Raw genomic sequence first — 15,478 nt, 5'->3', positions numbered from 1 at the left:
CTTGTGATTTATTAATAGTCATCACAAATGCTGGCATCACAGGAAACCGTCGTCAAATCAATTTAAATGGGAGGCCAGTGTCAGATGGGGACAAATCAATTCTTGGAATCAGAACAACCTCTCCTTCTACATAGCCTGTTAATACTTCAGCTTCGATAATGTTAGGTAGTAATCTTTTGATAATAAATCTAGTACCATTACGAAGACCCCATTTACTATTGAGATTTCTCAATAGCATGATGATTGCACCCACTTTCAATTTTAATTTATGACACGGCATTCCCGAAGGAGTAATACTATTAAGAAATTCGATGGGAAAATGTTCCTTTTCAGCATCATCTGTGGAATCAATGGAATCATCACTCAAATATGTGTGAAAATCTCCATTGAGTATATCCAAAATTTCATTTAATTTTTGAACATGCTCATTTTTTGGACAAAGATTGCATGTTTAGATATATTTTTCATATTATCTATAGATATAGTATTTCCAAAGGTAGCTTCTATAATAGATCCATTACAAATCATTTCACAGGAGATTTCAATAATATCCATTCCTAAATGAAAACTGCTATCAAGTTTGCCATCTCCAAGTTTTACTAACCATCCACTTTAAGCAGAATCCTCTGATCTCATATTTGTTGTAAGAGACAACTTTCTGAAACATCCCCAAACATTGCAGTACTTTGAACTCATTTGTACTATGGCCGATCACATAGCATGCGGTACAATACTGAGACATTGTCGAAAATCCCCTCCGAGAAGGAGAACTTTCCCACCAAATACAACATTCAGACTCATAATTTCTCTTAGTAATCTGTCTATGGCGTTTATAGCATGACTGGATGCCATGGTACATTCATCAATAATGAGAAGTTGGGCCTTTTTAATAGTTTTAGCAACTTCACTCTTTATATTGAGTCTAGAAATTGAAGTTTCATTTAATGGAATCGGTAATTTATATTGGGAATGAAAGGTGCTTCCACCGAGAAGTAAATTTGCAGCAATTCCTGTAGACGCTGTGGGTAAAACAGTACCACCACGACCTCTAATATAATGTATTAAAACTTTATACAGATATACAGGTGAATAGGATTCCTAGCTGGCAGGCCCCTGACAGCGAGCTGGGCATCTGTGAATTCGGTGAGGAATGGGGCTCCCTCCTCCCTCCTGTCAGGGTCCGGGGTGCAGGTGAATGGGGTTCCTGGCTGGCAGGCCACTGACAGCAAGCTATCCAACAGCAGATTGTGTGAGGAATGGGGCTGCCTCCTCCCTACTGTCAGGGCCTGGTTTGAAGGCCGGCTATGCCCCCTGTTGGGCAGACCCAGAGTTCTACCACGCTGTGGCCTTCGCCTCAGCAACCCAGGACTGACTGCTGCGGGCGCTCCTGGCGCTCCGAGGGTGGGTTCTTCCCTCAGGCCTCATGGGAAACAGCTTGGGGAGGGCGCAGCCCTTGGCAAGGCAACCCAGGACTCAGCACTATCACGTTCTGCTCCGAGAGCAGGTTCCTGCCTGAAACCTTGCCCTCTGGGGAAACAGCTGGGGGAGTGCGCAGCCGTTTCCAAGAGGACCCCTGCAGGACTGACTTCCTTCCGGTTGGTTGCACTTCTGGCCGTGATGTTACATCCAGGGTTTTTATATAGTAGATATTTATAAACTTGTACATTAAAATTGTTCCCTGCTTCCAGGATATTCTTAACAATGATAAGTCAGGTATTAGTGATTTCTGGGGTATCCTGTTATCTATTTATACCAAAGTATCCTAGTCCTAGGTAGTAAGGTTTTCAGCCTTTTTGGAAATTTGAATAATTATCATTATAGCAATACCTTTCTGTGTTGTGCCTCACCATTTTTTATAGAGTGCTCTCAGTTATAGTTGGTCTCATCTCATGTGTTTGACTTTTAGGCAGCTTGTACTTCTTGGTGTAATTGACACTTTTACATTGCCTTTTATAGACCAAATTAAAATGTATGATTATCTGCCAATGTGCAGACATATCAGGCTACAGCATTGTAGTGCTGCCTATCAACCAGCTGTTTCGTTTTAGCAACACTGTCTTTAATAGTGTGTGTACAATTATTTGAGGTCCCCCACCCATATCATAAAAACAAGTATCAAACAAAATTGAAAATGCAAATACTGAGTAAGGATGAGAAACATAGTTTTCAGTTGTAGTGATATATTTTTCCTGATTGTATTAGATGGCCTGAAATGATGAGTAAATCTTGTTACATGGTTGGACATATGATTATCTTAAACTATGTGATCACTAATGTAGGAAAATAATTGAATATATATATTCAATATATATATACATATATACATATACGTAAATATATATAGACATGCGCTCACACACAAATGCTAAACTGTATTGAATATTATTTACAAAACTACTGTATAACTACGAATTTTTTAAGGATTTTTCACTTTGTGAGACCTAGACACCTCTTTTACTATTAAGTATGTTCTACCTTCCTACATTCTGGCTTGGAATACCCTTTTATAGGAATACTTTATGTATTAAGGTTGAGGTGAATTTCATTTCTTTAAACCTTAGGATAATTTTCTTTTACAATTAAGGAAACGGGCTCAAAACACAAGCCTGTAAATTCTCATTCCAAGTTTAAAGCTGATATTTTTCTTTTGGGAAGGTCATTATTTGGAAGAGAGAAGAAACTTATAACTGCAGTGGCTCCATTTTGTGAATGTGTTTTATTTGGAAATTGGTATATGTTGAAAATGAATATTACTGAGTGAAAGAACCCAGCCTGAAAAGGCTATATACTGTGTGATACCACTACTTGACTTTCTGAGAAAGGCAGAAGTATGGAACAATAAAAAGATCAGCAGTTGCCAGGAATAGGGTGGACGGGAGAGATAGGCAGGGCGCAGGATTTTTAGGGCCGTGAAAGTGCTCTGTATGATATTATAATGAAGGATATACCTGTGTCTGTACATTTGTCAAAACCCATAGAATGTGCAACACCAAGAGTGAACCCTAAGGTACACTATAGGTGTTGGGTGAGTATGATGTGTCAGTGTAAGTTTGTCCTTTGCAAAAAAATAACCAAAAGTGTTGATAATGGGGGAGGCTATGCATGTGTGGGGGCAAAGTGTATATGGGAAATCTCTGTACCTCCCTCTCAATTTGGTTGTAAACCTAAAACTGCTGTATATAAAATATTGTGGTGACTGGAAGTGATGGGCACTGTCTCAGAACTATTTCTTTTATTATTATGTAGGGGCCCGAGTCCAGGGAGGCTTATTACATTGAAAAAGCAGGACTTCATCCTGGGTAAAAAGTGACCACCGCAGCGGCCAACCTGGATTCCAGTGTTTCCCTTCAGATCTAGTTTAGTTATGGTAAAGGCGGCTGTCACAGTAACCACCCCCCCCCCTTCCCTCCCGCTCCCCTCCAGCTTTATTTCTAGGAACTGAATCCAGTTAGATTTCTTTCACAGAAAGGTTCTCCTAGAAGCAGGTTTTGTTTTCAGACAGAGAAGTCAGCAGACCATTAAAACTCTCTTTAGGACTGAAGTTTGGTTTCACTTAGTTTGGTTACTACAGTGATTTTTAAACCAGTTTTTACCTTTGGCTGTTTTCCACTGAAAATGCATTAGTAGTGGACTCTTTCTCTCTGAACAGGGTTTTCCCAGGGTTCTCTGTCAGATTATTATACTTTTCTTATGCTCCCAAATACTTTGTAGAAATTATTTTTTCTTGGGGCATACCAAGAACTCTCAGTGTTAATTAAATTACTAGTGTCATTTATAAACTTGAAAACCAAAAACTATAGGGACTTGTAGATGGTAAAGGAAGAAGAGATAACAGTGACATCAAAATCCATAAGTTGTTAAGATTTGAAAATATCTATGGATGTCAAGGTTGGGGCATGGAATTATAGTTGGTAAATTCTAAATAACCTCTCTCTTGTAGTTTGGTGTCTGCTTTTATGTTCTTTACTTTGTTGTTTACTTTGTTGTCTATTGACAGTAGAAACAAACATGTCTGGATGGATAGGAGTTATGGCTCTTTAAAGCTTTTTTTTTTTTTAAATATATTTTATTGATTTTTAACAAAGAGGAAGGGAGAGAGATAGAGAGTTAGAAACATCGATGAGAGAGAAACATCGATCAGCCGCCTCCTGCACATCTCCCACTGGGGATGTGCCCGCAACCCAGGTACATGCCCTTGACCGGAATCAAACCCGGGACCCTTCAGTCCGCAGGCCGACGCTCTATCCACTGAGCCAAACCGGTTTCGGCAGCTTTTTTTTTTAATATCATAAATTTCACCCTTTTAAAGTATACAGTTAACTAGCTTTTAGTATATTCAGAGTTGTACAACCATAACCAGAACATTTTCATTACTCCCCAAAGAAACCTCTTGCTCATTAACAGTCACTCTCCATTCCCCTCTTCCTTAGCCCCTTGGCAACCACGAGTCTACTTCTGTCTGTAGAGTTGCCTATTCTGGACAAGTCATATATAGAATCACATAATATGTGGCCTTTTGTATATGGCTTACTTCACTTAATATCATGTTTTCAGGGTTCATCCATGTTGTAGCATATATCAATGCTTTGTTTCTTTTTACGGTTGAATCACATTCCATTGTATGGATATGCTATATTTTGTTTATTCATTAGTCATTTGGATGGTTTCCACTTTTGGCTGTTTTGAATAATGCTTCATGTACAAGTCTGTGTGTGGACATATGTGTTCAGTTATCTTGGGTATATACCTAGGGGTGGAATTCCTGGGTCTATGGTAACTATGTTTAACTTTCTGAGGAACTGTGAAAGTGTTTCTATAGCAGCTGTATCATTTTACAATCTAGCAAAGTATGAGGTTTCTTAAATTCTCTACTTCCTTGCCAACGCTTCTTGTTGTCATCCATCTTTTTCAGTGTAGCTATCCCAGTGGGTCTGAAGTAGTTTCTCATAGTTTTTAAAAAATATATATTTTTTATTGATTTCAGAGAGGAAGGGAGAGGGAGAGAGATAGAAACATCAGTGATCAGAGAGAATCATTGATCATCTGCTTCCTGCATGCCCCCCATTGGGGATGGAGCCCCCAATCCAGGCATGTGCCCTAACTAGGAATCGAACCATAATCTCCTGGTTCATAGGATGATGCTCAGTCACTGAGCCACACTTGCAGGGCTCTCATTATAGTTTTGATTTGCATTTCCCTACTGACTAATGATGTGGAGCATCTTTCCCTGTGCTTATTGGTTATTTGTGCAATTTCTTTGGAAAATATTTCTATTCAGATTCTTGGCTCATTTTTTAAATTTATCTTGTTATTTTTGAGTTGTAAGAGTTATTTACTGGTATATATTCTGGATGTTAAGCTCTTATCTGATATATGATTTGCAAATATTTTCTCCCATTCTGTGGGTTGTCTTATTGGTAGTGTTTGAAACTCAGAAGGTTTTAGTTTTATTGAAGTCCAATTTAATTATTTTTTGCCTGAATTACCACGTTTCCTCTTAGCATAAATTACGTTGTTAGAAGTAGGAAGCATCTAATACATACTTTGTGCAATTTTACTTAGAGATAAGGGCAAGAAAGAAATCCTTCTAGGATTTCTTTTCTTGAAACTCTAGAGAAACTGTTCTTGTTATGTTAACTGATAACATCCACATTGTAAATCCAGTGGTCAGTCCTCAGTCCACCATTTACCTGACATAGCAGTGCACTTAACACAGTTGGTTATTCCCTCTTCATTGATACATTTTCTTCACTTCGCTTTCCCAACACTATGCTTTCTTGATTTTCCTCTTATGTCACAGTTAGTGTTTCAGTAGTCTTTGTTGTTCTTTTAAAAAAAAATATGTTTATTGATTTCAGAGAGGAATGGAGAGGGAGAAAGAGAAACATCAATGATGAGAGAAAATCATTGATCAGCTGCCTCTGTACACACCCTCCTCCCCATTGGGAATTGAGCCTGAAACCTGGGCATGTGCCCTGACCAGGAATCAAACCGTGACCTCCTGGTTCATAGGTTGACGCTCAGCCACTGAGCCGTACCCGGGCTTGTTCTTTTTCAATCCCACTTCATCCTGGTCTCATAAACTTGGAGTTAGTTCCTTGGACTTGCTCCTTTTACTACTTCTTTCTACACTGACTCTCTAGGTAATTTCATTTAGTCACATGACAGTGATTCACAAATTAGTATATCCAGCCCCCTACCAGGGATAAAGCCCACAACCTGGGCATGTGCCCTGACCAAAAATTGAACTGGCAACGTTTAAGTGTGCCAAATGATGCCCAACAAACTGAACCACACCAGCAAAGGCTATAAAAGTTTTATTTTTTTTTTAATAATTTTTTCCAAATACAGTTGACATGCAATGTTATATTATTTTCAGGAGTATAACATAGTGGTTAGACCAGCCGTGGGCAAACTACGGCCTTTGAAATGAATAAAACTCAAAAAAAAAAAAAAAGACTGTACCCTTGTATGTAATGATGTTTACTTTGAATTTATATTAGTTCACACAAACACTCGATCCATGCTTTTGTTCCGGCCCTCCGGTCCAGTTTAAGAACCCATTGTGGCCCTCGAGTCAAAAAGTTTGCCCACCCCTGGGTTAGACATTTATATAACTTATGAAGTGATCACCCTGATAAATTTAGTACCCATCTGATACCATACATAGTTATTACAAGATTACTAACTATATTCCCTGGGCTATATTTTACATCTCCATGACTATTTTGTAACTACCAATTTGTACTCCTTAATTCCTCCTTTTCACCCATCCCCTCAACTCTCCTTCCATCTAGAAACCATCAAAATGTTCTCTGTATCTATGAGTTTGCTTCTGTTTTGTTAGCTTACTTTGCTTTTTAGATTCCACATATAAGAGAAATCATACAGCATTTGTCTTTCTCTGCCTTATTTTACTCAGCACAGTATCCTCTAAATCAGAAGTCCTCAAACTTTTTAAACAGGAGGCCAGTCCACTGTCCCTCAGACTGTTGGAGGGCCGGACTATAGTTTAAAAAAAAACTATGAACAAATTCCTGTGCACACAGCGGCGGCAAAAACACCCGGCGGGCCAGATAAATGTTTTCGGGGGGCCGCAGTTTGAGGACCCCTGCTCTAAATCCATCCATGTTGTTGCAGATGACAAGATTTCACTTTTTTTGATGGCTGAGTCATATTTCATTGTATATATGCACCTCTTCTTTTTTATCCATTGATCTATTGATGGACACTTAGGTTGTGTGCATATCTTAGCTGTTATACATAATGCTGTAATGGACATACAGATGCATATGTCTTTTTGAATTAGTGTTTTAGGTTTCTTCAGATAAATACTCAGAAGTGGAATTACTGGTCCTTGTTTGTCTCTTGTTATAGCCTGTGTTTTATTTTTTTAAATATGTTTTTTATTGTTGATAGTATTATAGATGTCTCCCATTTTCCTTACCTTTACCTCCTTCCTCCCAGCCCCTATTCACCCCCCAGGTCTTCACCACCTTATTGCCCGTGTCCATGGGCTATGCGCATAAGTATATAAGTTCTTTGGTTTATCTGTTCTCATCCTCCCATCCCCACATCGAGGAATGTCAGTCTGTTTTATGCCTCTATGCTTCGGGTCTTATTTTGTTGGTCAGTTCATTTTGTTCATTAGATTCCACAAATAAGTAAAAGCCTGTGATATATGTCTTTCTCAGATTGGCTTATTTCACGTAGCATAATATTCTCCAGGCCCACCCATGCTGTCCCAAAGGGTAAGAGATCCCTCTTTTTTACCACTTCATAGTACTCCATTCGTAAATGTCCCACGGCTTTTTTATTCATCTACTGATGGGCTGTTTCCAAATTTTAGCTATTGTCAATAACACAGCTATGAAAACAGGGGGTGCATTTATTTTTTGTGATTGGTGTTTTGGAGTTTTTAGTATATATTCCCAGAAGTGGGATTGCTGGGTCAAATGGGAGTTCCACTTTTTTTGAGGAAACTACATACTGTTTTCCGTAGTGGCTGTACCAGTTTGTATTCCCACCAGCAGTGAACTAGTGTTCCCTTTTCTCCACATCCTCGCCAGCACTAGTTGTTTATTGATTTTTTGATAGTAGCTATTCTGACAAGAGTGAGGTGATATCTCATTGTGGTTTTAATTTGCAGTTTTCTGATGATTAGTGACTTTGAGCATTTTTTCGTATGTCTCTTGGCCATTTGTATATCTTCTTTGGAAAAATGTCTACTCAGGTCTTCTGCCCATTTTTTAATTGGATTGTTTGTCTTCTTTTTGTTGAGTTGTATGAGTATATATTTTGGAGATTAACCCCTTATCAGATGTATCATTGGCAAATATGTTCTCCCATACAGTGGGCTTCCTTTTCATGGTGATGGTGATTTCTTTTGCTGTGCAGAAGCTTTTTATTTTGATATAGTCCCATTTGTTTATTTTTTTTCCTTAGTTTTCTTTGCCCTTGGAGATGTATTGGCAAAAATTCTCTATGTGAGATGTCTGAGATTTTACTGCCTATGTTTTCTTCTAAGATTTTTATGGTTTCATGCTTTATATTTAAGTCTTTTATCCATTTTAAGTTTATTCTTAGGTATGGTGTAAGTTGGTGGTCTAGTTTCATCTTTTTGTATGAGTCTGTCCAGTTTTCCCAACAACATTTATTGAAGAGACTGTCTTTGCTCCATTGCATGTACTTGCCTCCTTTGTCAAATATTAATTGACCGTAATGGTGTGGGTCTGTTTCTGGGGTCTTTGTTCTGATCCATTCGTCTATATGCCTGTTCTTGTGCCAGTACGAGGCTGTTTTAGTTATAATGGCTTTGTAGTATAGTTTGATATCCAGTATTGTTCTTTCTCAAGATTGCTGCAGCTGTTCAGGGTCTTTTATGGTTTCATATAAATTTTTGGAGTATTTATTCTAGTTCTGTGAAGTATGCAGTTGCTATTTTAATAGAGATTGCGTTGAATCTGTAGATTGCTTTGGGTAATATAGACATTTTAATGATGTTCTTTCAATCCATGAACATGGTATACATTTCCATTAAAAAAAAATATCTTCCTCAATTTCTTTTTTCAATGCCCTATAGTTTTCCAAGTACAGGTCTTACCTCCTTGATTAAGTTTATTTCAAGGTATCTTATTTGTTGTTGTTGCAATGATAAATGGGATTTATTTTTTATTTTTTTTATTTTCTCTTTCTGAGAGTTCATTATTGGTGTATAAAAATGCCATAGATTTCTGGATGTTGGTTTTGTATCCTGCTACCTTGCTGAATTAACTTATTAAGTCTAGTAGTTTCCTGGTGGTCTTTAGGGTTTTCTATGTACAATATCATGTCATCTGTGAGTAATGACAGTTTTACTTCCTCCTCTCCAATTTGGATGCCTTTTATCTCTTCTTGTCTGATTGCTTTGGCTAGGACTTCCAGTATTATCTATATATATATATAAAAGCCCAAGTGACCGGTTAACTGGTAGTTATGACATGCACCGACCACCAGGGGGCAGACGCTCAACACACAGGCATGGAAACATGGAACAGACTGATGAATCTCAGAGTGAAGGGGGGAGGGGGAAGGGCGGGAAGAGATTAACCAAAGATCTTATATGCATACCAGAGGCCCCATGCACCAGTGGAGTCCCTTCGCCTGGCCTGCGGGGACCAGGCCAAAACCAGCAGTCTGACATCCCCCGAGGGGTGTCCCGGATTGTGAGAAGGCACAGGCCAGGTCGAGGGACCCCACTGCTAGTGTTGAATAAGAGTGGTGAAAGAGGATATTCTTGTCTTTTTCCTGTTCTTAAAGGAAAATGCTTTTAGTTTTTGCCCATTGAGTATTATGTTGGCTGTAGGTTTATCATATATTACCCTGTGTTTTACAGTCTGTTTTGACTGGTATAAATTTTGCTACCCCAGCTTTTTTTTTTTCCTTTCCATTTCCATTTTCATGAAATATCTCTTTCCATACCTTTACTTTCAGTCTGTGTCTTTGAATCTGAAGTCTCTTGCAGACAGTTTCATTATCCATTCAGCCATTCTGTGTCTTTTAATTGGAGCATTTACTCCATTTACTTTTGAAGTAATTGCTGATAAATATGTAGTTATTACCACTCTATTCATATTTTTTAAAATATTCTTCTTAAAGACATCCCTTTAACATTTCTTATAATACTGGTTTGGTGGTGATGAACTGGCTTTAGCTTTTTCTTGTCTGAGAAGCTCTTTACCTGTCCTTCAATTCTAAATTATAGCTTTGCTGGGTAGAGTAATCTTGGTTGTAGGTCCTTGCTTTTCATCACTTTGAATATTTTGTACCAATCCCTTCTGGCCTGCGAAGTTTCTGTTGAGAAATCAGCTGGAAGTCTTATGGAAAAGCAGTTAGTTTTCATACAAGGGAGCCCCCATAAGACTGTCAGATGATTACTCAACACAAAGAAACTAATTGTTTTTCTTCTTGATGCTTTTAAATTCTCTTTATCTTAACCTTTGGCATTTTAATTATTATGTGTCTTGGTGTGGGCTTCTTTGGTTTCACCTTGTTTGGGACTCACTGTGCTTCCTGGTCTTGTATGTCTATTTCCTTAACCTAAGGAAGTTTTTCATCATTATTTCTTCAAATAGGTTTTCAATTCCTTGCTCTTTCTCTTCTCCTTCTAGTGCCCCTAATATGCAAATGTTGGTACACTTGATGTTATCCTAAAGGCACCTTAAACTATCCTCATTTAAAAAAAAATTTTTTTTGTGTTTTTGCTGTTATGATTGAGTGTTTTCTGGTATCTTATCTTCCAAATCTCTGATTCCATCCTCTGCTGTTGATTCCCTCTAATGCAGTGGTTCTCAACCAGTGGGTCGCGACCCCTTTGGGGGTTGAACGACCCTTTCACAGGGGTCGCCTAAGACCATCCTGCATATCAGATATTTACATTATGATTCATAACAGTAGCAACATTACAGTTATGAAGTAGCAACGAAAATAATTTTGTGGTTGGGTCACAACATGAGGAACTGTATTTAAAGGGCCAGAAGGTTGAGAACCACTGCTCTAATGTATTCTTTCTTTTTTTAAAACATAGTTGTTTTTTTGAGAGAGAGAGGGAGAGAGAGAGAGAGAGAGAGAGAGAGAGAGAGAGAGAGATTGATTGATTGATTGATTGCTGTTCCACTCTATGCATTCATTAGTTGATTCTTGTATGTACCCTGACCAGGGATTAAACTTGCAACCTTGCATATCGTGATGACACTTGAAACAACTGAGCTACTTGTAGGGCTCTACTGTATTCTTCATTTCTAACTCGTTCTTTTTTGTTTGTGTTTTTTTTTTTAATCTCCATTTTTATGTTTCTTATATCTTTGTTGAAGTTCTATTGGGGTCATTGAGCATTCTTATAACAAGTGTTTCGAACTCTGGTAGTTTGTCTCCATTTTGTTTAGTTCTTTTTCTGGAGTTCTGTTCTGTTCATTCATTTGCGATATGTTTCTTTATCTCTTCATTTAGGCTGCCTCCTTGTGTTTGTTTCTGTCTGTTAGGTAGAGATGCTGTGTCTCTGGGTCTTGATAAAGTGACCTCTGTGGGGCATGATCGCCTGAGCTGGGTGCTCCCGGAGTGTCCTTGTGTGGGTCGTGTGTGCCCTCTTGTTGTATTTGAGCCTTGATTGCTGTTGGCACCTCAATGGGGGGGAAGGAGTTTGACCCTTGGGCTGATTGGTTGTGAGGAGCTGTTGTGCAGGGTTTGGAGCAGGGTTTGCTTTATTGAGGCTCTTTGGTTGGTGCATGCTGAGCCTGTCCTTTCAATGTGTCATTTGGGTGTGGTTGGGTGGTGCTCTAGTGTGGTCTGAAACTGCTCATTGGGTGGGTTGGTATTGGGCTTCTTGGGAGGTGCAGGCCAAGGTCAACTGCTGCCTGTGCCCTTCTAGGGGCCACTTGATATGAGCTACAAAATGATCTGTAGATGGTGGCCACTTGTGCTGGGCTTGGAGGTGCCTGGGAGAGGCTAAGCTGTGAACTGAGGCTGGCTGCCACTAGTGCCAGGTTTGGGGCTGCCCAGAAAGAGGTACAGGGTATGCCAAGGCCCGATACTACTTGTTTGGGGACCTTTGAGAGATTTTAGGAACGTCTGCAGCATGAGCTAAGATAGGCTGTTTGTATGGAAAAGCCACTGGAAGTGGCTTGGGTGGGTCTGCAAGTTGAGTGGAGCGGGGTTTCTGGGAATCACCAGGGCAGGGTGAACACTTTGCCAGGGTGATGGAGGCTCAGATATGGTGTCTGTCTGCTGCTTGGCTCGCAGAGAAGGGCTCAGAAAAGAAACTTTGGCCCCTGCCAGCACTTCTGTCTGGGAGAAAACTGCCCCTCCAGCCCTTGCCCTGAAGCCAGACAATTCAGTCCCTCCTTATATGTTCCTTTTGAGCTGCTGCCCCTGTGCTGGAGCTCAGAGTGAATGAGTCCGAGTAAGTTTGTCACGGGCCCTTGAAGAGGAATGCCTGGGACTCCAGCAGCACTCAGCCCTCCATCTCACTCAGCCTCTATCTCCACTGGTTTTTACAGCCAGAAGTTATGGGGACTTCTCTTCCCAGCACTGGAACTATGGACTGGAAGCCTAGTGTGGGGCGGGAACCCCTTGCTCCTCAGGGGGTCCTCTCCAGCTGAGATATCTGTCCTGATTACACGTAGGTGTTGGACCAGCCAATTTGGTGTCTATGCACCCCCTCCCCCGCGCCCCCCCCCCCCAGTCTTGACATGGCTTCTTCTGTATAACCTTAGTTATGGGATTTCTGTTTAGCTAGATTTCAGGGGGTTCTCATTGATATTTCTGTAATTTAGTTGTAATATTGAAGTGGTTTACCTACTCCTCCAGGTTGACTGAAGTAGATAAAGTTTCTTTTGTTTTGGTACACCCTTACCATACAAATGGAGATTTTGTTTATAAATGTAAAATTCCCTTATAAAAGGGTAATTTGCATTCTGTTTTCATAGCTTTTCCTTTGTTATTTCTCAAAGTAATCCATATGCTAAAGAAACATATTTTGGAATGGCATATTTTTACCACCCTTCACCTTTAGGTAGCCAAATAGCTAATTCCCTCACTTCTTTCAAGTCTTTGCTCAAATGTCATTTTCTCAGTGAGGCCTGCCATAACCACTCATTTAAAGATTACAGTTGCTTAACCCACATATACTCCCATCTTTTACTCTGCTTTCCACACCTCCCACCCCCAGTAGTATGCATAATCTTTTGTCATACTATATAACTGACTTATTTTGTGTATTGTTTATCTTGTCACTAGAAGGTAAGTTTAGGGCGGGGACTTTTGGTGGTTGTTTTGTTTTACTGCCATATCTATCACATAATGCGTGCTCAACAAAAAATTGTTGAATGAATGCACATACTAGGGCTACTGTACTTTTGAGTTTGTTCTTGTTCAAATTTTTGGGCCCCATTCTCCCAGACTTCTTGAATTAGAAACTCTGGAAATGAGGTCCAACTATTTTGTTTTAACTAGGTCTCCAGGTGATTCTGATGCAAATAAAGTTTAAGAACCACTGCTTTGTAATATTGAGTAGGATTTCAGAAGCCAGGCCTTTTGCATGGTGGTGGTGATATGTAGATATTTGAGGTAATTGACAAATATTTCCACGTTTGTTCTCCCTCCCTCTAAAGCAGTGGTTGTCAACCTTAGCTGCACATTAGAATCACCTGGGAATCTTTTTAAAATCCTGATTTCTGGGCCTCATCCTCTGGAAATTATGTTTCTTTGTTACTAATGTTGTGGCCCCACCCCATAACAAAGAAACAGAATTTCTGGAGGATGAGGCCCAGAAATCAAGATTTTAAAAAGATTCCCAGGTGATTCTAATGTGCAGCCGAGGTTGAGAACCACTGGTCTAGGCAGTAGTCGGCAAACTGCAGCTCGCCAGTCACTTGCGGCTCTTTGGCCCCTTGAGTGTGGCTCTTCCACAAAATACCATGTGCGGGCGCGCACGTACAGTGCGATTGAAACTTAGTGGCCCATGTGCATAAGCCCGTATTTTGTGGAAGAGCCGCACTCAAGGGGCCAAAGAGCCGCATGTGGCTCGAGAGCCGCAGTTTGCAGACCACTGGGAGGAACCCAGGAGCAATCTTCTAAGAGTCCTCTTGCAGTGGAGTCACACAGGACACATTTAATTCCTCCAGCATCAAATTGTAACGTGTTAAGTGTTTTCTACCAGGGAAGCTCATTAGAGACATTGTACTGAGCGAGGGTGTTTTATTGGGAACTGGTCATGCTCCACCTACCATACACCAAAATTCTGAACTCTGGAGGAAGGTAGGAGTTTAGAGTAAACCACTTTGTACCATCAGTTTAGGCACAGTGAACCATTCTTTTCAGTTAGTGGTGGGAACCTTCCTGAAGTTCAAGTTCCCAGATGCCAGCCAAGGGTCAACCTTGCAAGCAGGCCTTTCTAAGGAGAGCAGACCCAGCCCTGTCACTTATTTCTGCACATCATGATATCCAAAGGAGTTCACTTTTTCTTCTATTTCTTTATATAGAATATAAAACATTTAGACTAAATAATCTCTCTTTAGGAAATTTAGTAGCAATCAAAATGTTTTGAGAACGAGTCGAACAGTTTAAGCAGATTGAATAAATGAGCTTATTTATTGAGACATTTTCTGAAAAATGCCTTGGAAATATTATTCCCAGTTTATGCTGACTTCAGTAACTACAAAAGTGGTTTATTTCAATGCAAATTTTTCTTAGGTATTCCATAAAATAAAAAATATTTAGGTAACGTTCTTACAGTTTTCACTTGAAAAATATTATCACGGATGTAGCCCTCTGCTCCAAAGCAGACACTGAGTTTTCTTCACTTCCATTTTTAGTCCGAAGGGCCTGTTTGAAACGTGCCATCTTTGGGTTTGTTCTTGTAACCAACCTTTTCCCCCTCTTTTTTTTTTTTATAGGCCAAGATGCTGAGTTGTCAGGGACACTTTCACTTGTATTGACACAGTGCTGTAAAAGGATAAAGGATACTGTTCAAAAATTGGCCTCAGACCACAAAGACATCCACAGCAGTGTTTCCCGGGTTGGAAAAGCCATTGATAAGGTATGGTGTTGAAGGGAGTGTTTGGTATTGTTAAGCATCATTCGTCATCTCCTGTCACTGCTTTGATAACATTAACTTTCTCAAATTATCCTATGATGTTCCTTTCATCCCTGCTTTTAATAATTTTTGCAGATGGTTTTTTTTTACTGTATTATTCTTAATTCCCTGTTGCTATTATTTAAAAATAAAAAATAAAAACAAACCAAAAAACACCTCTTTTTACAGCCTTGTTATTTATCCATTTCTTATATGAATACAGCAAATAAAATTTAAGAAATGTTTAACCTCCTATGAAGGAGTTTGTTTACAGAAGTAACTTCCTGAGTAATTTCCTGGCTATGATTCTATCTGTGTTATGGGATGATTAAGAAAACACCCTCTGGCCTGGCCAGTGTGGCTCAGTGG

At 39.6% G+C, this 15,478-nt stretch overlaps 1 protein-coding gene across 6 annotated transcripts in view; it reads left to right on the top strand.

Annotated features, from left to right (window-relative positions):
• RMND5A (required for meiotic nuclear division 5 homolog A) overlaps positions 1-15,478 on the top strand; it is a 65,167-nt gene that overhangs the window by 10,744 nt on the left and 38,945 nt on the right. For all 6 annotated transcript variants that reach the window (XM_059659220.1, XM_059659219.1, XM_059659218.1 and 3 more), the window contains exon 2: positions 14,931-15,073. In XM_059659220.1, the coding sequence (XP_059515203.1) occupies positions 14,931-15,073 (143 nt within the window). The remainder of the gene's footprint in view (positions 1-14,930; positions 15,074-15,478) is intronic.

Source organism: Myotis daubentonii, chromosome 12 (genome assembly GCF_963259705.1).
Source record: "Myotis daubentonii chromosome 12, mMyoDau2.1, whole genome shotgun sequence".
NCBI lineage: Eukaryota > Metazoa > Chordata > Mammalia > Chiroptera > Vespertilionidae > Myotis > Myotis daubentonii.
Note: the sequence above shows the minus strand (reverse complement) of the source record. Positions and strands in the feature narration are given on the sequence as shown.